The sequence below is a fragment of the Lolium rigidum genome, chromosome 6 (genome assembly GCF_022539505.1).
Source record: "Lolium rigidum isolate FL_2022 chromosome 6, APGP_CSIRO_Lrig_0.1, whole genome shotgun sequence".
Lineage (NCBI taxonomy): Eukaryota > Viridiplantae > Streptophyta > Magnoliopsida > Poales > Poaceae > Lolium > Lolium rigidum.
In genome coordinates, this window is record NC_061513.1 from 152259911 (window position 1) to 152283759 (window position 23849).

Below are 23849 nucleotides of genomic sequence, written 5' to 3' on the forward strand. Positions count from 1 at the left end.
AATACTATAATCATAGTGTTAGCTAGTGGTTTTCTTGCAAAATAAACCCTGAATGAAGGAAGGTGATATATGAAATCATAGCAGACATAAGAAGACCATAGTTGATATCAGAATACCACAATTGGTATAATATCAATACTGCGAGATAAAGTAGAAGATGTCTCGTCCAGTTGATCAGAACCTCTAATAGAATCCATTTTTAGATATCAAATATCCACAGATGGTATAACAACCACAGCTGGTATCAGTTGGTATTACAAATAGTCCACGATTTAATTATTTGTAACAAAAGTTTATGAACAAATTAAAAATCTTGTCAGCCAAATAGTTAGATTTATAAACATTTAGTCAAAGGATTCACATTGGATGTCCACAATTGAGTGGATACACCACAAAGTTTCTTCCTAAAACCTTAGAGGAATATAAATTACAAACAAGACCTATACCAATATTCTAATCATAAGTCCAATAGTTGGAAGAAAAGGAGTTGAAGACCATAAGAAAACTCTAAGGGGTAGAGTAAAGATTGAGTAACTGCACAATAAATCAATATTTTGAGCAAGATAGTGAAGCAGGTCTGAACTGAGAGGAAGTTCGATCTTATTTTCATAAGATTAATGAACACTACTTTCAGAAGGATGTCAGACCAGAAGCCGAGGTTCATACCTCGAGGACGTAAGAAGAGGATTATAACTTGAGCAAGTAAGTAATATTTACTCGGAAGTACGAAAGCTCAAGTAAGTTAAGCATAAAGAAGTTGGACGAAGAAAATACTCTAGACAAAATACCGCCCTAGAAGGCCAAAGACCAAAGGACATTGACTATACCAAAACTAAAGTCCATTTGAAAGATTCCTTTCATGGAACCTAAAGAATCCAAAATAGCTTTAGGTGTCATCAATAAACCATTAAAGTATAAACTAAATGAGTCTAATCCATTCTTAGGGAAATAAACCATCACAACCATTTCCATGGTAAGTACCTTACCAAGTACCATTATTGCAGTTTTGGTAGTAAGGGAAAACAAAGACCTATTTTATCAAATAGGAGAATGTTATCCAATTAGTCCTCAATAAAGACTGCCAGGACAAGAAGAAGTCCCAATCATTGAATCTTCAATGAGATAGGAAACAAGATTATAATAGATGGAAGAAATCAATGAATCAAAGTAAGAGCCATGGTTCAGAGACAAGTATTATTAGATTCTAGAGAAAAATCATAGAACTGGAGTAAGAAACTAATGTTCCGAGACAAACCCTAATGGATTCCAGGAAGAATCTGGACAAGGGATATATTCAATTATATCTAGTGAGATCATTACGGAGTTCGAGAGAAGTCGTAGTCTGCACAAGTCAGATCTACACTCCGAAAACGTGAGAGAGTTCAAACTTCGAGGACGAAGTTTAGTTTAAGGGGTAGAGACTGTAATATCCCAGGTAATGGGGTTACAAAAATAGAGGAAACAGATGTGTGCATTGCATTCATGCATAGAAAATCTGGGGAATTTTCGCGCTTTAAAGTAAAACATGTCACAGTAACTGAAGTTTCATTTGACCTTGATGGAATTGATGTAGCTCATCAAGTCAAGTGTTATAAACCTCAATGTGACTTTGTTAAAACCTTGTTTTGGGTAGAGATGATTTGGTCTAAGGGGGTTAGATCAAATGGAATTAAAACCAACACAAGAGCCTATTAATCAAGGATCCACTACTTGATCTTATTAAAGATCATAACATGGTATTTCCTGAACCAAACCTTTGAATTTAACACCAACACAAGCTTATAATTAAACCCTAGAGATGGGAGGAGTTTATACCCATCAAAGAGATAAGAAACCAACTCTAAATTATTAACACTTAAAAGTTAAGCAACTACCTTGAGGTACAATTGAATTCACTTTAAAACTAAATACCAAATATAACAAAACACAAGGACCTAAGTGCATAAAAGCCACACCTTCGATTTCAATCATAACTTATTAAATATGTGGAATATCACAAAACTAAATTCGGTTACATTACGAATTATAGTTCAAACTATTTGAATAAAATAAACTATGAGTAGTTTGAAACTCATATGATCATGCCTTGGTGAAATCAAACATCACCATTCAAAATTGGGGTATAATCCTTATCTTTGACATTTTGATCCGAATAATAATATAAATACAATCACATATGATATAGTGACTCAACCACAAGCATAAAATCATTCACAAGATATTTAGTAACAAAAGCCACTTGGCTATCCAAAAATAAATCACATGAGAGGATAATCTCAATGCAACATAGGATGAAAATATCTACATAGCTTGAATCCTAAGCTATGACACCTCATGCTTAAAGGATTGCTATGGATGAGAGCATGACAACTAAGCACCTTACTCATCAAATTAAAGCAAGAGTCATCCACCCATGTGTCATGTTACTAGTGCATGCCCAAGCCTATAAAAGGAGCCTCACACTTCATCCATTTTATCATCTTGCACCTTGATGCAAGAAGCCCAACACATTGAGCCACTCCATAAAATAGTTAGGATCAAGATGAAGCAGCTAGGAGGTGGAGGCATGCCACAAGATGCAGGTTTATCGAATTCTCGAAGAACAAGATACAGAAGATAGCAAGGTAGAATTCTTAGTAAGACCACATATTTAGATAATCACATCATCATTCCTTGAGTAGAACCCTAGATTATAATCCAAGTTCTTGAGGAGTGAGAGGGATAATAATTGGTATAACCATATCCAAATAAATCTAGTGATACTTTAGGAAGTCCATCCCATGCATGATCATCACCATGGGGTAATGATCATAAAACCTAAGAACTTGAAGTAGAAGACATTAAGAATAATTGGATCCTATCTAATTCATGATCATGCTTTTAAGATATGTAAGGACAAGCTTAAACCTTAATTTGATAAGCACATACCATCACATAAAATCATAGGGTGATCCCTAGTAAGCAAACCTAGACTTATATTTCCAACTAAATTGTGAATTATTTGATGATCACAAGTAAAGTCCTAAGCTACATCTCAATCTTAGTTTGTGTATCACTTAGGTGATCACAATTAAAACCTAGGCAACAATTCAGAATTCAACTCATGTGTCAATAAGTAAATATTAATAGAACCCTAATATTGCACCCTAATTAAATCCTATGCTTAAATATGAAGCATAAGATGAACCTAGTGCTAAATCCTATAATTAAACCCATAAGTGGTGATTAACCACTTAGATCAACCACTTATCCTTATAAATAAACCAAACTATGATGAGAGTAGTATCTATATTTCAAGGTACTATTAAAATATGATAATAGTACTAACCTTGAAATAGGATTAAAAATAAACCTTACAAAATCTTAAAAAATAGGTTCTCACATAAAATCATATGCAAGTAATCAATTCCTCAAATAGAAACAAGCCCTAATAACAATCTCAGAAATACTTTAAGTTGAAAGTATCAACTCCAATACTTCCAAACAGATTTGATTCACAAGAAAAATGGAAATTTCAGATGAGAGCATAAAATCATGCTTAATTAAAATTGCAATAAAGGTTCATATATATTAAATGCTCATTCAAAAACAATCCAGTATTTAAATGATCTTCTTATTAGTCCTAATGAAATTCCAGTTGTCAAACACCTGCAAAATAGAATGATTGAAATTTGAATTAAAAACAGAATTAAAAAATAGAAATACAAAACAGAAAATAAATAAAAGAGAAAAAGAAGAAAAGCCTCACCTGGACCTTACCTGGCCGAGCATCCCACCAGCAGCCCAGCAGCATCGGCCCAGGACCAGCCCAGCATACCGTTTCGCGAGGCCATCATCTTCTTTCTCCTCCTCGCATGAACGCCACCGAGACGACGTGCAGGACTTCGCCGGCCACCTCACCGTCGTCGATAAGGACGAACGCGGACGCCATCGACCAAGCCAGAGCTGCCCATAACCTCTCTCGCGTCCACCTTATCCTGTATCGCCAAGATTCGTGCCCGAATCATGCACCGGCATCGTCGTGCATCCCGGCCAGTCATCGTCGTCGAGCCGACGCTCTAAGCCTCGCCATGAGCTATAAAGACTTTCTGAAACTCCCCGGCGAACCCTAGTGCCTCTCCGCTCACTCAATCGTCCTCTCGAACCTCTTCTTCTCTCGCCATTCCCACCTACCGGCCGCCGGAGTCGAGGAAGAACCTGACGGTTGGAGCCACCCCAGCACCCGTGCGGAGGTCTAGGAGATGCGCCTTGTCGAGTAGAGCATCTAGGAGGAAGATAGCATCCGGGGGAGCAGTGAATGATGCCAATTTGGAGATTCCCTTTCGCAGTTCATCTCCGGCATACAAGAAATTGAGCTCGTCTCCGTCCACGATCATCGTCGCCGACCACCTCATCAGAATCAGGGTACGAATACGCACCCGTAGCCCTTTTAATTGCATCAAATGGTCAACCGTAGCTCCATTTCGGCACTTGGCCGGAGCTACGCCGCTGCAGACATGATCTCCGGCGATGCTCCGGTGTGTTCCTCGAGATTCCAACACCACCACGGTGTTTATCGTGTCGAGAGGGTTTGATAGAGCTTAAACGCGTGTCTGGGGAGGCCGTATATCGGCGGCGCCGTCCCCAGGTGACCACCGGCGTTTAAACGCCGGCGAGGTCAAACTCCCGGTCAACTTTGACAAGTCGCCGCTTGCGTGGCAGCCTACGTGGCACTGGTCCCACGGGTCAGTGTCTAGCGCTAGGTTCTGCCACGGTATCAAACCGTTTTCTTTATTTTAATTTAAATCCCATTATTCCGAAACTTCAAATGAATTTATAAAATTCATAATAACTCAGAAAAATGAAAATAAGATATCAAAATTCTTAGAAAAGAAAAATCTATCCAATAAAAATATAATATGAAATTTTTATTTGTAATAAAAATTTAAGTATTTAATACTTGTTATTTAAGCATTTTCTATTATTCTTAATTGAGCATAAATTTTAGAAATTAAGAAAATTTTCTCAAATAAATAAAAACCAACAAAGAAATAAAGCAAACAGTAAAACTAATTTTCTTTATTTAGTTAAATCATTATTAGAGAGATTTAAACCCTGATTAATAATTACCATAATTATTAATTATTGAAAATTAATAAAATACCAACTCCAATATTATTTTATTTCAAAGTTATTAATAACTTCAACTTTATTAATGAAGTTATTAACCTATGAACTAAATAGTAATTATGAAACCCTAGTTCCATAAGGAATAAAACTAGGAACTCATCATTTCATGAGAAACCCTAAAACCCTAACTCAATTAGGAACTCTAGTTCCATCATTACATGTGAACCCTAATTTGCTTCCAACCTAAAACCTAGGTTAGAACAGATGATCATGACACTTACCTTGCATTCATAGATTCATAGTAGCAACTAAATACTTGTCATGTCTTCATAAAATAATAGAAACCTCTCACTAATAAATGGTATTCCATGTGTTCATCCTCATCAAACCGAAAGGGTCAACCAAGTGAAAACCCTAGATCCTATTACCAAAGCTATTATCCTTGTTTATCCCTATTTATCATCACACCCTTGTGATGAATCAGAATAGCAACCATGCCCAATAATTGTGCATCATACACCATACAAACTAAACCCTACAAATACTTCATAATTATGAACCATCCTATTTAGGAGCCAACCATTCTCTACTTAGAGATCCAATAGCTAAAACAAGACAACCTCAACCTTAATTGTTATACTTCTTATTATGTAAGAAGTATGTTCTTCAAAAGTTATTCTTTTGAAGTAAATAGGAAGTAGTCATCAACCTTGCCTAACAGGACCTATCAACCCTAGCTATCTACTACCACTAAGATATATCACTATGATAGCAACCATTAATTGCTTAAAATACTTATGCTTCACTAAAACCATAAAGGCCCTAGTTATTAATGAATCCAACTTTGTTGAGATCCATTTAACCCTTACTCCAGGAACCAATTAGAAATATAGTAAACCATAGAACTCCACAACTCTTATTATCATACTTGTTCTTTATTAAAGAACTTGTTCTTCAAAAGTTATTCTTTTGAAGTATATGATAATCAATCATTAACCATGCCATATAGTACTAAAACTGACCACTGTTCTTTACTTGTTAACATTATGCCAATTATCATTCTTTGTGTGCTCAATTGATTATTATGCTTTATTATCTACCTGTTTATAATACCAAGTAATCACACCTGAATAAGAACCTTGTATGTGAATCACTCTAAAAGTGCAACACACCCTAAAACAATCATTACAACTCACTGATCCTAAATCATCGGGGTTAGATCACGCTTAGAGCGATTGCATCTCATACTTATGCATTATTGCATCCTTGCCAATCTTTTAAACATCGTCCTTACCGGACGATGATGCTATTTCAGAATTTGGAGTTGTTGCGTATCGAAGACCTTGTCTGCATAATCTTGCAGCCAAGAAAGGCAAGTTCATCACTTGCTCATGTCATTTGAGTATTTCTATCAAATTACTTGCAAAGTATTATGGTTATCACTATCGCATAAAAATCAAAACCACTACTTTCATAACTATGAATATGACTATGTGGTGGGCAATGGAACCATGGATTGTGTTGATATGGTGGAGGTTCCATTGCAAGGGTTTATATCCATCTAGGATTAAACAACAAATGTCGCCAAGTGATTCTTGTGCCGTAATACCCGTGTTAACCATAAGATCCGGAGTGGGACGGAGTAGTCAAAAGTGTTTCCACCTCTCGTTCATCAACGGATGCGCTTACCGTAGCAGTTGTATCACGGCGGAACAACCGGAGGGTGGGGATCCCATTCTAATTCCCCACGGTAAAGCATTGCTTGCCGTAGCGAGTTGTGTCTTGCGGAACAACCGGAGGGTGGGGATCCCATTCTAATTCCCCACGGTAATGCGGTCTATGATGGGTTGCAGCTACCGGCGTAGGAGTGTATGGTAGAGCCCAAGACTCGTTGTCGTGGTCGGGGTCCACCCTGAAATTACGGGAATAATGGGACCGGCGTGGACCCGGTGGTCGGGGCATGCAACAACGGGTGGGTGTTCGAGGTAGCGGAGGAACATGATTGGCTAGACCTTATACCGGGCCTCACACCAAAGGAAGTGTGGACGGGGAGTACACCGGTTGGCACCAAGGTTAAGATCTCTTATGGGTAAAGCAACACACCTCTGCAGAGTGTAAAGAACCGTGACTCGTCACTCCTCGTTCCGGGATATGGAACTCGCGAACGCGGCCGGAAAGGAGCTCCATGAAGTTCTAGTAAACCGGTGAAGGCCGACGGACATAGTTCTTCCGAATAAAAGCAACCTCTTGAAGAAATGATTATGAAAACCTGCATTGGTATTAGACTTTCCGGTCTAATGCCGTAGCTAGTGCATTAAACACCTCTTTCCTATAATGAACTTGTTGAGTACGCTCGTACTCATCCCACTCTTAAATCCCCTGCTTAGATATGGAGGCCACGAAGGAGGATCTACAGTGCAACTCGAAGACCGAGGAAATCAACAACTACTTCAAGGGACATGAACCTGTCAGAGGAGTCACATCCAACAAGGAGACAACCTAGATTAGCAATAGAAGGAACTAGCTTCCTAAACTTAGCTCCTATTTAGCTAGAATCTATTCATAGCCTCTGTAGCTAGTTAAATACTCTACAAATAGAGTTCGTGATAAGACTAGACTACGAGTCATTCTTCTGGAGTTTATTTGCAGTTTTACCTCATTCTAAAGTAGGAGGCTGTGATGATCTTATGTAACAGAGTCAATGTTGTAATTCTATAGACATGCCTTGGACCCGCATATGTTTCTGTTGTACCACTCTGAGCGATATAATACTAGTGGAACGGTGTTTCATTGGTGCTATATCATACTTGCATACTACACCATGCAGTGGTATGCCGGGTCACCACAATGATGAAGGAGAAGACAAGTATCATCGGCCAAGGTGGTGACCTGATGGGCTCAGCCGTTCCCAAAAGCGAAGGGTTCAGCGTCTACGCGGGTTGGAGGAAGCCGAAAGGTTATACCTGCACACGTTGAGGAAGGCGCGGCCTGATCTGGCCGCTAAAATTCAGCGAACCCTGGACGAGGAAGGTCGGCCACAAAGGAAAGAGTGGCGACCCAGACAAAAGAAAGCCGATGATGAGACATCGGCTGGTACAAACATGGTCTTCATCCTTCCAACGGAGTTTAGTGCTCCAGGATTAGACGAAGCACCTGTGGCACAACTTGACTGCGGCCCATGGCCGGTCATCTTCGAGAAGCCACGAGAAAGAAGCTACGAGCATCCGAAGGCCCTGTACTTGCGAGGTTACATCAATGGGCAGCCTGTCAACAAGATGTTGGTGGACACCGGAGCGGCAGTTAACATTATGCCATACTTCATGCTACGTCGGTTGGGACGCTCTAGCTCAGATCTGATCAAGACCAATGTGACGCTGAGCGATTTCAATGGCCAAGCATCTGACGCACAAGGTGTTCTGAACGTGGATCTGACCGTAGGAAGGAAAACCTGTCCCTACGACGTTCTTTATTGTCGACGAGCAAGAGCACCTATGCTGTCCTACTAGGGAGAGATTGGATCCACGCCAATCGTTGCATTCCATCCACGATGCACCAATGCCTAATACAATGGGATGGAGATGAAGTAGAAGTCGTCCACGCAGATGATTCAGCCGAGATTTCAACGGCTGGCATGAATGTTTGGGAGACATCAGGCCAAGAGCCACTCTCAGGCATCAATTTGGACGACTGCGAGCGCATCGACGTGACAAAGAACGGGGTTCGGCTGGTTTTATCCACCGGCCTAACCGTGTGACAAGAGCAGCATCTATGGACGAACGTGGCGATGCCGATCCATGTGATCGGCCCCAAGGATCTATGGAGGAACATTACAAAACCTTCATCGAGCAAGCAACATGGAGGCCGATTCCAGCAATCGGCCAAAATTATCCTCACCATTCATTCTGCCTGGATTCAACGTCGATCTAATGGGCAATGGGTTTGCGTCGGCTGATGCGCTGGAAGAAATCTACACTGGTCCTAACAGAGCCGACGTTCACATATAGTGCCTTGGCCAACCACAGAGCCGATATCAGAAGTTACCTGGCAGAATCGGCTCGGGGGGCACCTAATCAGATAAACATGTGCGATACATGTGCAGTGAAATATTGGGGGCCGACAGAAAAATCGGCCCGTAAATTTTTTTTTTCGCATGATATGCAAGGGACAAAGCCGATGCACGGCCATCGACTCTAGCACAAATTTTATGGGATCTACCAGTGGCATGTGCAAAACACAAGGACCTCCAGCTCTGCGTCAGAGGAGTTCTATCTTTGAGCCGTTGTGTGATCATCTGCAATAACGAATTTCAACGGAGGAGGGGTGATCGGCTCTGGCTGACTCTGCATGGTAGTTCTCTCAGACATGATCGGGCCCAGGTCCATTTGTCTGAATTTGCGTGTCCTCGTCTCTGTTTCGCCTTGACTGAGACTCGGGGGGCAGCTGGCTTGGTAAAAGCTCTGTTCCTAGAAGCCAGTTGGAGTATCATCGGCTTGTCCTGCGTCGCAACCTTCTTCAAGGACGGTGAGTTTTGCAGAGGAGGATCACCGGAGCTGGTGAGACGAATTTAAGGACCCTCGGGAAGGCAAGGGACTTCCACGTTGTCCACCAGGTCTCAAAATCATCAGTCGAAGAGTTGAAGGATAGATTGTGAAGGACCGATGCGTTGCCATTGGCTCATTGAGAATCGGCTTAAAAGAAATCGGCAAGATCAAATTGGGGAAAATTCTTCATTAATAAATGGGATTTCTTACAAAGAAAGAGCCGATTGCTCAAAGAAGAAAGAACAAAAGAAGGGTCTGTTGACCAATCTACTACTACTAGGCCTACACTAGTAGATCCTAGTATACGGGCCATCGCTGCCTTCGTCATCATCCTCGGATCGAGCTCTCATCGGCACTACTGCCGGTGGGCTCCTCGTCGCTGCTCCCGTAGCCCTCTACGGGAGCTTCATCCTCCTCGTCATCATCGCTGTCATCGTCGTCCCACCACATGCGGAGGCGTTTCGCTGGCGGGTAGCCCTCGAGGGAGTCGTCGTCGTCTTCCTCCTCCTCTTCTTCAGAAGAGGGGCAGCCGTCCCAGGGAACAAGTCATCCTCGCTTTCGATTCCAGTTCCCCATCGGCGAGGAACTGGAGATCTTCATCCCCGCTGGTCAAGGACTTGTCGTCCTCGGACCAGACGGAGGAGGCGTGGTCCTCTTGGTCCCATTCTTCTGGTGCGCGTATGTCCTCCGGCGTTTCGCGGGAGGAGGATGACCGATAGGAGGAAGAGGAGGAAGAAGACATGGTGGCGCAGGAGGGTTTTTTGGGTGCTAATGTCAAGGGGATGAAGAAGCGAACTGTTTAGAACGGTTAAATATAAAGGGGATATGATGGAGATTCAATGCCACAGCAGTTTCCGAGGAAGTGGTGCCCAATAGAAGAAAAGAAAAATTTTCAAGCCACGCGGAGAAGTGGAAGAGGCAAGGCATCGTGATGAAGGATACTGCGGTGGTTTCTGCTCTGCCACGACATGACCCGACGAAGGAAAAGCATAATGATTTTGGAAATGTCATTTCCAAAACCAGGGGGGCATGTGTTATCACCAGAATTTGACCGGATCAGAGGTGGGCCGCGATTGAAGATGGACTTGAAGAATATATATAGAAGAAATACATGAATCGGCCTTGTGTACCAAGTTTGGGCTAATTGCCCGTGTATCTGTACCATAGTAGGATATGTGTCGTTTGGAAGTTAGAGTTTAACCCGTGCACGGTTAGGTGCACGCCTGAATTAGAAAGTCCCCCGGACTATAAATATGTATCTAGGGTTTATGAAATAAACAACAATCACGTTCACCACAAACCAATCTCGGCGCATCGCCAACTCCCCCGTCTCGAGGGTTCCTTCCGGGTAAGCACCATGCTGCCTAGATCGCATCTTGCGATCTAGGCAGCGCATGTTTATTCGTCGGTCATGCGTTGCTCGTACTGAAGCCTTTTTGATGGCGAGCAGCGTAGTTATCATAGATGTTTTAGGGTTAGCATTGTTATTCGTATCATATGCTATCGTCGTGCAACCCTTAGGCATCTTGCCGCCCTTACGCCTATCGCGGGTGTAAGGGCGACACCCCGCTTGATCATTGTTTAGTAGATCCGATCCGTTATGGTTGCTCCTTGTTCTTCAAGGATTAGTTTAATATCTGCATCGTTAGGCCTTACAAAGGGTTGGAGGATCCAGCGGCGTGTAGGGTGTAGTTTGCTAGCCCTAGACAGGATGTTCCGGGGATCAACCTCGTGTTGGTTTTTAGGCCCTGTCTAGGATCGGCTTACGATCACCGTACGTGGCCGCGAGGCCCAATCACGAGTAGGATGTTCCGATTATGCGGTGAAAACCCCAAATCGTAGTAGGTCGTTTTAGCTTTGCTTTGATCAAGCAGGACCACCATCCGATCGTACACCTCGTACGTATCATGGGTGGATCGGCTCTTTGAGCCGATTCACAGGACAACCTGAGAGCCGATCGAGGCTCGTATTTAATGTTTACGTGTATGCCATGCAGGAAACTAAGCGAGGCATCATCCAACACCTTCCCGACCAGGTATAGGTCAGGTGGCACGCCCTTGCATCAGCATCGGACGTGTGTGCAGAAGGCTTTGCGGGCCGTCGCTCGGAGGGACCAGGGACAGCCGCAGTCCTGGGAGATTCCCGGCTCTACGGTGTTGCCCTTCGCTGCCCGCCGGTGGGTTTCTGACCGCAACAGAATGTGAGTCAAGTAAGAAGTTTTCATGGTCTTGCTGGGTTTTATAGAAGATTTGTGCCCAATTTTAGTACTATTGCTGCACCTTTGAATGATTTGACTAAAAAGGGTGTTGTATTTGAGTGGGGCGCAGCCCAAGATCATGCTTTTGATGAACTGAAGAGATTGTTAACTTCTGCACCATTACTTGCACTTCCTGATTTCAATAAGCAATTTGAGATTGAATGTGATGCTAGTGGTATTAGAATTGGTGGTGTGTTGATGCAAGAGGGTCGCCCAATTGCATATTTTTCTGAGAAACTTTCTGGTGCTAAGTTGAACTAGCCTATATATGATAAATAATTGTATGCTAATTAGAGTTCTTGGGGTTTGGCAACATTATTTGTGGCCAAAAGAATTTATCATACATTCTGATCATGAAGTTTTAAAATATCTGAAAGTTCAATCTACTTTGCATAAGCGTCTTGCTAAGTGGATTGAGTTCATTGAGTATTTTCCATACATTATTAAGCATAAGAAGGGAAAAGATGATATTGTTGCTGATGCTCTATCTAGGAAGAATATGCTATTAACTCAACTTGATGTTAAAATTCCTGGATTAGAGATACTATGTGATTTGTATGCTACTGATCATGATTTTGCTGAACCATATCGCTTGTGTGCTACTGGTAAAGCATGGGAAAAATTTCACATACATGATGGGTTCTTGTTTAGAGCTAACAAACTATTTGTTCCAGAATCGTCTGTGTGTTTGCTCTTATTGCAGGAATCTCATGCTGGAGGTTTGATGGGTCACTTTGGGCGTGAGAAGACGCTACTCATGCTAGCTAACCACTTTTATTGGTCAAAGATGAGGCGGGGTGTGGACAGATATGTGAAGAGGTGCATTACTTGCAACAAGTCCAAGTCCAAGCAGAAGCCTCACGGTTTGTATACTCCTTTGTCGGCACCTACTACACCTTGGGAAGACATTAGTATGGATTTTGTGTTGGGTTTTCCGTGTACTAAGAGAGGCCATGATTCGATATTTGTGGTAGTGGATAGATTCTCTAAGATGTCACATTTTATTGCCTCCCACAAGAGCGACGATGCGTCGCATATTGCTAACCTATTTTTCAGGGAAGTTGTACGTTTACATGGAGTCCCGAAGACTATTGTTTCTGATCGTGACGTGAAGTTTATGAGCTACTTCTGGAAGACGCTTTGGAGAAAGTTGGGAACAAAGTTACTTTTCAGTACTACTTGTCATCCCCAAACTGATGGTCAAACTGAAGTGGTGAATAGAACATTGTCACAACTATTGAGATCCATGATCAAGAAGAACCTGAAGGAGTGGGAAGATTGTTTGCCGCATGTGGAGTTTGCTTATAACAGAGCGGTACATTCTACCACAGAGCTGTGTCCCTTTGAGGTAGTGTATGGTTTCAAACCCATTACTCCGCTGGATTTGTTGCCTCTACCCATACATGAGAGAGTCAATATGGAGGCATCCAAGAGGGCAGATTTTGTGCGAAAGATTCATGTGAAGACTAAAGAGTTGATAGAGAAGAAAGGCAAGAGCAATGCTGCAAGGATGAACAAGAAGCGCAAGGAGATGCTGTTCAAGCCTGGTGATATGGTCTGGGTACATTTTCGCAAGGATAGGTTCCCGAAGCTGCGGAAGTCCAAGTTGCTTCCTCGTGGTGCTGGTCCTTACAAAGTGCTTGCCAAGATCAATGATAATGCATACTCTATAGATCTTCCAATTGATGAGTTTGGTGTCAGCAATTCTTTTAATGTGGCTAATTTGACACCATATGACGGAGAAGACCTTGGAGCGTCGAGGTCGCCGCCTTTTGAGGGGGGAGATGATGAGGACATCCCTACTACACTACTACCTCCGTCATTGCTTGAGTGCTATCTTTAAAATTTCCATCATTCGCCTTTGCAATATATAGTTCATGGGACAAAATAGCCTTAAAAACTATTGTGGTATTGAATATGTACTTATGCACTTTATCTCTTATTAAGTTGCTTGTTGTGCGATAACCATGTTTCGGGGACGCCATCAACTACTCTTTGTTGAATATCATGTGAGTTGCTATGCATGTCCGTCTTGTCCGAAGTAAGGGAGATTTACCACTCATTTAAATGGTTACGAGCATGCATATTGTTAGAGAAGAACATTGGGCCGCTAACTAAAGCCATGAATCATGGTGGAAGTTTCAGTTTTGGACATATATCCTCAATCTCATATGAGAACATTAATTGTTGCTACATGCTTATGCATAAAAGAGGAGTCCATTATCTGTTGTCTATATTGTCCCGGTATGGATGTCTAAGTTGAGAATAATCAAAAGCGAGAAATCCAAATGCGAGCTTTCTCCTTAGACCTTTGTACATGCGGCATAGAGGTACCCCTTTGTGACACTTGGTTAAAACATGTGTATTGCAATGATAATCCTGGTAATACGAGCTAATTAGGACAAGGTGCGGGCACTATTAGTATACTATGCATGAGGCTTGCAACTTGTAACATATAATTTACATGATACATATGCTTTATTACTACCGTTGACAAAATTGTTTCATGTTTTCAAAACCAAAGCTCTAGCACAAATATAGAAATCGATGCTTTCCTCTTTGAAGGACCATTCTTTTACTTTTATGTTGAATCAGTTCACCTATTTCTCTCCACCTCAAGAAGCAAACACTTGTGTGAACTGTGCATTGATTCCTACATACTTGCATATTGCACTTGTTATATTACTTGACATTGACAATATCCATGAGATATACATGTTATAAGTTGAAAGCAACCACTGAAACTTAATCTTCTTTTGTGTTGCTTCAATACCTTTACTTTGATTTATTGCTTTATGAGTTAACTCTTATGAAAGACTTATTGATGCTTGTCTTGAAGTACTATTCATGAAAAGTCTTTGCTTTATGATTCGAGTTGTTTACTCATGTCATTACCATTGTTTTGATCGCTGCATTCATTACATATGCTTACAATAGTATGATCAAGGTTATGATGGCATGTCACTCCGGAAATTATCGTTGTTATCGTTTACACCGCTCGGGACGAGCGAGAACTAAGCTTGGGGATGCCGATACGTCTCCGACGTATCGATAATTTCTTATGTTTCATGCCACATTATTGATGATATCTACATGTTTTATACACATTATATGTCGTATTTATGCATTTTCCGGCACTAACCTATTAACGAGATGCCGAAGAGCCGATTCTTGTTTTCCGCTATTTTTGGTTTCGAAATCCTAGTAAGGAAATATTCTCGGAATTGGACGAAATCAACGCCCAGGGTCCTATTTTTGCACGAAGCTTCCAGAAGACCGAGGGATAGACGAAGTGGGGCCACGAGGTGGCCAGACACCAGGGCGGCGCGGCCTGGCCCCTGGCCGCGCGGCCCTGTCGTGTGGGCCCCTCGTGACGCCCTTTGACCTGCCCTTCCGCCTACTTAAAGCCTCCGTCGCGAAACCCCCAGTACCGAGAGCCACGATACGGAAAACCTTACTGAGACGCCGCCGCCGCCAATCCCATCTCGGGGGATTCAGGAGATCGCCTCCGGCACCTCGCCGGAGAGGGGAATCATCTCCCGGAGGACTCTTCACCACCATGGTCGCCTCCGTAGTGATGAGTGAGTAGTTCACCCCTGGACTATGGGTCCATAGCAGTAGCTAGATGGTCGTCTTCTCCTCCTTGTGCTTCATTGTCGGATCTTGTGAGCTGCCTAACATGATCAAGATCATCTATCTGTAATTCTATATGTTGTGTTTGTCGGGATCCGATGGATAGAGAATACTATGTTATGTTGATTATCAATCTATTACCTATGTGTTATTTATGATCTTGCATGCTCTCCGTTATTAGTAGAGGCTCGGCCAAGTTTTTGCTCTTAACTCCAAGAGGGAGTATTTATGCTCGATAGTGGGTTCATGCCTCCGTTAAATGCTGGGACGAGTGACGAAAGTTCTAAGGTTGTGGATGTCTTGTTGCCACTAGGGATAAAACATTCATGCTATGTCTAAGGATGTAGTTATTGATTACATTACGCACCATACTTAATGCAATTGTCCGTTGTTTGCGGCTTAATACTGGAAGGGGTTCGGATGATAACCTCGAAGGTGGACTTTTTAGGCATAGATGCATGTCTGGATAGCGGTCTATGTACTTTGTCGTAATGCCCAATTAAATCTCACAATACTCATCATATCATGTATGTGCATGGTCATGCCCTCTCTATTTGTCAATTGCTCGACTGTAATTTGTTCACCCAACATGCTATTTATCTTATGGGAGAGACACCTCTAGTGAACTCGTGGACCCCGGTCCATTCTTTTACATCGAATACAATCTCATTGCAATACTTGTTCTACTGTTTTCCGCAAACAATCATCATCCACACTATACATCTAATCCTTTGTTACGACAAGCCGGTGAGATTGACAACCTCACTTGTTTCGTTGGGGCAAAGTACTTTGGTTGTGTTGTGCGGGTTCCACGTTGGCGCCGGAATCCCTGGTGTTGCGCCGCACTACATCCCGCCGCCATCAACCTTCAACGTGCTTCTTGGCTCCTCCTGGTTCGATAAACCTTGGTTTCTTTCTGAGGGAAAACTTGCTGCTGTGCGCATCATACCTTCCTCTTGGGGTTCCCAACGAACGTGTGAGTTACACGCCATCACCTAGTAGCAACAACACATCTACAATCTTCGAAGTTACTGTAACTCTCCCAGATTACTAGAGGCATGAACCTACTATCGAGCATAAATACCCCCTCTTGGAGTCACAAGCATCTACTTGGCCAGAGTATCTACTAGCAATGGAGAGCATGCAAGATCACAAATAACATATAACATGAATATATAATAGACCTCAAAATAGTATACAATATTCATCGGATCCCAGCAAAGACAACATGTAAGATTACATAAGGATGATCTTGATCATGTAGGGCAGCTCACAAGATCTATATATGAAGCACAAATTGGAGAAGACAGCCATCTAGCTACTGCTATGGACCCATAGTCCACGGATGAACTACTCACGCATCACTTCGGAGGCGGGCATGTCGATGTAGATGCCTCCAGCAATGATTTCCCCCTCCGCAGGGTGCCGGGAAGAGCTTCAGAACCCCCCGAGATGGGTTCTGCGATGGCGGCCGCGACGGAACTTTTCGTGGATGGAGGCTCGGGTATCCAGGGTTTTCCCGAGATCGTGAATAAATAGGCGGAGGAGGCGAGGTCGTTGGCCGCATGGGGGGCCCACACCACCCCTAGGCGCATGCCACACCCAGGCCGCGCCATGGGGCGGTCTGGCCGCCCGGTGGCGCCACTTCGTCCCCCCTCCGGACTCTGTCTTTGTTTCGGTAAAATATTGACATCGGTTTTTGTTTCGTCCAATTCCGAGAATATTTCATGTATAACTTTTCTGAAATACAAAAATAGCATAAAACAGGAAAGTGGCATTGTGGCATCTTGTTAATAGGTTAGTGCCGGAAATCATATACAAGTGCATCAAAGTGTAAGCAAAACATATATGAATTGGTGTAAAACAAGCATGGAGCATCAAAAATTATAGATACGTTTGAGACGTATCAGCCAGCTATGTATCGGGACGGACGCCGTGGTGGCCCGTTTTGGGTTTGCATGGCGGTGCAGGCGGCCGGTTATGTCCGACTGGACCCATCCAGAAGCGCGTGAGCGGGATTGGTGGCCGCATTGGAGATAGTCTTAGAGCATCTTCATCGGTGACCTTCAAATAGTAGCCGGCAACACACATGCCGGCTATGTATGTGGGTCGCTGGTCTAGCCACACACGACGTCTATTTTTTTATTTTTTGGATTGTTCACCCCGGTTGTGCTCCAAGTCAACTCCCAATAGAAAGAAGGTGAGTGTGATGGGTGGGCCAAGGCGGGAGAGAGAGTGGAAATCCGACGTGGAGTTGTTATGCCATTCGTGTCGGCACCCCCGATAGTCTCCTTTCCCACAAGGTTCTTTTGGGGGTCGCCAGCTATTTTATTGGCTTGAGATAACGTGGATTTTTATTAAAAGGTGTCCCTAACGCTCAGTCAACTGAGATTTAACTTATGTCTCAGTCAAATTATATCAGCATGTTTCAATACGATTTTAAATAAAGTGGAAACAGCAGCAAACACGAATCTTCAAACAAAAACAAAGTCTAACGCCGTCGCACGTGACTGATACATAAGCTAGGTGTCAGTAGCTGAAACTTAGCAATTCTGTTTATTAAAAAAGCCGGCGTAAACAAATTATCCCTCTAAAATTCCCAAATAGTTGTCGGCTATGATTTATGCCTGTCTAGTGGAGATGTTCATATTACCATAATCCCGAAGCAAGGGAGTAGGTGGCTAGCTCGTCCTAGCAGCAGTAAGAGCATCTCCAGCCGTCTCCCCGACGAGGCCCCAGGACGCCTTTTTTTATCCGGATGGACGAAAACGATCCAGTTGCGCCCCCGACTCCTCGTTTTCGTCCATATTAGGCCTTTCATCCGTCTGGAGAGCCCAGGCCATCCCCGCCCCCCGGGAGCGCTCGGGGACTCCGGACGAGAGAAAAGCGGGGACGGGCCGCTCTGTCGGCGAGAGAACAGACAAACCCCACCACTTTGTCAACGCAAATCCCTCCTCCCCTCCCTTTGCTCTCTCTCCGCCGGCACCACCCTCACCAATCCGCCGGCGGGTTGCCCCAACTCCGTCGTTCCTCCACCCAGCAGCCTATATTCCGCCGTTCCTCCACCCTCTGCCTATTTTCCGCCGCCGGGCAGCTCCCTCGCGTCGCTCATCGTCGACACGCCCGGCAGGTGTTCGTCCAACTGCCTGGCCGAACATGGACTCCGAGGAGGAGGAGGAGCAGATGTTTGCCGAGCTCTTGAAGAAGAAACGGCTGCCGCCGCCCAAGACTAGGAGCACCTGGTCATCCTCGCTTGCCTGTCCGGCTTGTACGCCGAGTCTGTCATTGGTCGCCGTGGTGGGTCGGCACCAGGTCGCCGGAAGTGCAAGCCGAGGCAGCGAATGGAGGGGTACTGCATGCTCTACGCCGACTACTTCGCCGACGATCCATTGCACAGTGAGGCTGTTTTCAGGTGTCGTTTCAGGATGAACCGGAAGCTCTTTCTGAAAATTGTGTATGCCATTCGAGACTACGACTTCTATTTCAGATGCAAGTTAGATTGCACCGGCATGGCAGGGTTTTCCGCCCTTCAAAAGTGCACGGTGGCTATGCGGATGCTGGCATATGGAGCTTCTGGTGATTCTGCAGATGACTATCTTCGGATGGCAGAGTCCACCGCCCTAGATTGTTTCTACCGGTTACGCAAGGCGGTGATAGCGGTGTTCGGGGACTTCTACTTGAGATCACCGACCGTCGAAGACACTGCTAAGATCCTCGCTGTCAATGAAGCTCGAGGATTTCCAGGGATGCTTGAAAGCATTGACTGCATGCATTGGAAATGGAAGAACTGTCCGTTTGCCTGGCAGAGAATGTACAAGGGTCACAAAAAAGGCTACACAGTGATACTTGAGGCAGTGGCTACCCATGATCTCTGGATTTGGCACTCCTTCTTTGGTATCCCGTGATCCAACAACGACATCAACGCGTTGCAGTGCTCGCCGGTCTTCTCCAAGCTTGTTGAGGGTCATGCTCCCCCGGTTAACTTTGTGATCAATGGCCGGCACTACAACAAGGGATACTATCTTGCAGACGGTATCTATCCAAAGTGGGCAACATTTGTGAAGACTATCTCAAACCTCGGCCTTCGGAAGGAGCAGCAGTTTGCCAAGGAACAAGAAGCTTGCCGAAAAGATGTAGAGCGTGCATTTGGTGTCCTCCAGCGGAGATTTGTTGTAGTCCGGTTCCCCGCTTTGACTTGGTCGAAAGATCAGATGTGGGAGGTGATGAACTGTTGTGTGTGCTTACACAACATGATTATCGAGGATGAGCGGAAGCATCCGGTCCCTTTGAACGAACAAGTTGCACCATATGACAGAGAGGGTCCTCTTGCACAGCCTAACCACCAGGTGCCGGCATCGTGGGATGCGTTCATCGTTATGCGTCAGGAGATTCGAGACTCCACAATGCATCAACAACTGCAGGATGATCTGGTGGAGCACTTATGGACGCTTCGAGGCAACACCAACTAGTTTCCATTTGATTTGTTTGAAAACTTGTCTCGTTTTGTTGTTTTGTTAAACTGTAACGTTGATTTGTAAAAATAAGTCAAATATTGGCAAAACTGCCAAATTCGCTGAATTATACATGAAATTTGTCATCCAACGATATTTTTCTGTAAAAAAGTCGAACTCCGGGTGTTCCAGACGCGGAGACGGCGCTCCCCAGAACCAAGTTTCGTCCAATCCGGCGCGGGGAGCCCAACGGCTGGGATGCTCAAACTTCCGTACCTCCAGGCAGAGGTTCTGGAACGTGCAGGGTTTGAAACTTGGACCGATGGGGCGGCGCTTCCGCTCATTGATTCACCCAGCGCGGCGCTGTACAGCTGGTGGAGCTCGGCCCCCACCTCCCTCCCGACAAGGGTGTACCACCACCGTCCACCGCCTCTGCTTTCCCTTCCCGGTGTGCGCCACGGCAGCACGACTACTTCGTCCCCTCCAGGATCATCACTGCGATCCATCCATAAGCAGATGCAGACGCGGAGCAGAGTCACAGGCTAGCACCGCCACCGCACGGCCCCAGGGAAGTTACGCGCGTTTACTCCTTCCTCTCTTCCCGCGGCTTGGATTGGATCTGCGACTCGCCATGGGAATCCGACACGAGCTTTTGTTTCAATCCAAGAAGGTGGCCACTCTTTTCATCATCAGTAAATAAATAAAGGAGCTTCTTTTGCTCACTCCTTTTATGACGACCGACAAAAGAATCGCGTCAACAGTTACCAGATCCATCAAACGAATGGAAAGGAAAAAAAGAACGAAAATGGGAGGGGAAAAAAAAGCGAGGTGGAAGACAACAATCCCTTATCAAAATTGCCTTTAATCAACAAACCACCAATGCATCTCGATCTGTGTGTGCGGCACAGCTACCGGAGAGCCGCCGCGACGCCGCTAGGCGAGTATCATCTGGAAGAGGAGGTCGTTCCAGACGTCGATGGGGCCGGGGAGGCACCAGTGGATGCAGTCGTTGTAGAGCTGCACCTTCTCGTCGGGCCAGTGGCCGTACCGGCTGGGGTGGCCGTCGGGCCGCATCAGCATGGCCGCCGTCGCATCCATGAGCATCATCCTCACCCCCTTGCTCCCCGCCTCCCGCTCCGCCTCCCGGTACTCCTCCATCTGCGCCGTGTAGAACCTCAGGTCCCGCCCGTCCATGGCCGCCGTCTGGTTGCCCCGGAGCGGCTCGGTGCGCTTGCAGTTGCCGCCCTGGTCCCACGTCCCGTTCTCGAAGTGCGACATGGGCGACAGCATCCGCACGATCACCCGCCCCCTGACGCCGCCGCCCAGCGCGTTGATCGCCTGCAGCGACACCCGCCACGCCTTGCGCTGCGAGTAGTAGAGCGACAGGTCCGGCACGCCGTACTGCCGGTTGCAGAAGCTGCAACCGATCAGCCGCCGCTTCTCGTAGAAGAGCGAGGGGCGGGAGAACCAGTTGGCGGCGGACACCAGCACGTAGTCGAACCTGGGAACCTCCGCCACCCACCCGTCGGGCTCGTCCAGGTACAGGCTGTAGTGGCCCGTGTGCGCCGCGTCGTCGTGGGCCGGCTCGCGCGCCCGCACCAGGAACGGCGACCAGAACATGTTGATGGTGAAGTTGTACGCCCTGTAGTGGTACACCTTGTTCTGGTCCGTCGGGTTCGGCGAGATGTCCTTCGGGTACGCCGCCTGCAAAATCTTCCGTCAAGGTCTCACCCTACAAACATGGCAAAATTCCTCGACAGAGATGAAAGGTACTAGTGCGGACCTGCGAGAGGAGGCAGAGCAGCGACTGCATGTGGTTCCTGGCCAGCGAGTCCCCGACGAAGGCGAGCTTCTTGTGTCTGACGAACTGGAGGAACTGCACGGGGTCGAAGCGCGGCAGCTCGCACCCGGACGGGCGCCACCGCCACTTGAGGAAGCCCAGGTCGGGGCGGCCGTACTTGAGGCAGTTCTGGTGCTCCTGGATCATGCCGCACGTCTTGTGGTTGTAGTAGGGCGCCTCCGCGTCGGGAACCCACTCGCCGCGGAAGATGTCGCAGTACTTCATCACGCTCACCACCGGCGTCGACGACGCCAGCTTCGCCACGCGCGGCACGCCCACGCCGACGAGCCCGAAGTACTGCGCGTTCGTCAGCAGGATCAGGATGGCCAGCGCCGAGAAGTAGACCGGCACCGGGCCGAACAGCACCTTCACAAGGTAATGGAGCTTCTTCATCGCAAGCTATCTACCTACGGCTACACCTAGCTTCTAGCTATCTACCTATCCTGTGCTCCCTGGACTCGTAGTTACAGCTCGCGGCAGCTCACAAGCAAGAAGCGCAGCAGAACCATTGATAGCTAGCTCGATATAGTACTCAAGAGCAGAGTAGCCAGGCGCAGCAGGAGGAAAGGGATGAGATGGCCTTTTTTGCCTTTGCCGGGCGGTGTCCGCTTGCATGCCTTGTCTCGAGAAAGCTATCTCTGTGGTGTGGTGTGGGTGCGGCGCGCCTCCTCTTGAAGAACGCACGCAGATGAGAGTAGGTGCGCGGTTCATTTCGATATTGAAAGTGGCCTTGCACAGGAACGGGAACATGTCCTGTCCTTCTCAGTTTTTATATTCACGCCGTAATTACCTCACTTCACTTGTGCGCCTACTGATTACTTTCAACCCATGTCCTCGCACCGCATGTTCGCATGACCTATGTTGGGTCACCGCGTGCCATGCCAATCGACCTGCAAGTAAAATCTACTCCCTCCGCATCAATATAAAGTATTTTTAAACTAGATACAAAACAAAGTGGGTGAGCCTACACACTAAAAATTGACTAGATATAAATTAAAGTTGGTGAACCAAATAAAATGCTTCAAAATCTTACATATCCAAACGAAGTGAGTAGTACGTAGTACTTAAATCATCAACTTATAGAGTTTTGGTGAAATGAATCCGAACTTCAAATCCCTATTTCTAACTATTGAATTCTAGTTTAAATGGAACCCTAGAGTTGCTTCACCAAGTTGACCAACGTCACGTATGCATTTTTTCTTCAAAAGTCCTAAATAATTATCTATTCAAATCGCGCGGTCCCTAGGCTCTCTCAAGGTTCTCCTATCTTTGGACTCATCCCACGGGCGTGTGGCGTCGAGCAACAACAAGATCTTGAGGAAGGCTAGCTCAGCGAGGATGGCGAGGAGCAAGAACGCATCGACTAAGGTCCTACGATGGTGCTTGAATGCAGCTTCGTCATGGATATCGTTGTCTGCCTGGCCTTGGGAATCCCCACGTCCCTTCTTTGTGTCTAGTCAGGGTGACGCCTACCTATTGTAGTCAATGCGGGGGGAATCAAGCCTCAGAGCTCGGAACCGTTGCCGCACACAGCTTATTCCTAGCGGGGCAGGTCGCGGTCGAGTGGGGTCAAGAAGACCATCTTCCACGGCCGATGTCCATGATCCTCTTCCTGAACTCCGACGCTGTCATGCCTCGGCCATAACCATAGAGGAGATGCGGGGCGGCAGCGACAGAATCACGTCCCCGTCATACACGTTTTCAACTAGAGAAGGAAGGGAAGCAGTGTAGGTTGGTGGCCCCTACCCTCCCCATCCCGCCGGTGTATCTCAGGGTAACGCCCCCAATTTCTTTTAGATGAAAAGCTAGATCGATTGAGATAAGAGATGAATCTAACATGTGAACCCATCTAGTTAGCGAGGTAGTAGATATTTCTTACCTGGATTATCCTTTTTCTCGTGCATCAAAGACCTCAAGAGTTTTATTCAAACAAAATGATTTAATAGTTGTACAAACGATAGGATTTAGAGTTCAAGGTTCATTTTGCCAAACCACTGTTAAAACAGGGTTCAAAATAA

At 45.5% G+C, this 23849-nt stretch overlaps 1 protein-coding gene across 1 annotated transcript; it reads right to left on the bottom strand.

Annotated features, from left to right (window-relative positions):
• Positions 1-20688: 20688 nt before the first annotated feature.
• Positions 20689-22475, bottom strand: LOC124665702 (protein trichome birefringence-like 19). Its single transcript, XM_047203093.1, has 2 exons — positions 21775-22475; positions 20689-21695 (listed from the first exon to the last, which is right to left on the bottom strand). Exons 1-2 carry the CDS (start codon positions 22222-22224, stop codon positions 20925-20927), a joined length of 1221 nt encoding a protein of 406 aa, XP_047059049.1. The 5' UTR covers positions 22225-22475; the 3' UTR covers positions 20689-20924.
• Positions 22476-23849: the final 1374 nt, after the last annotated feature.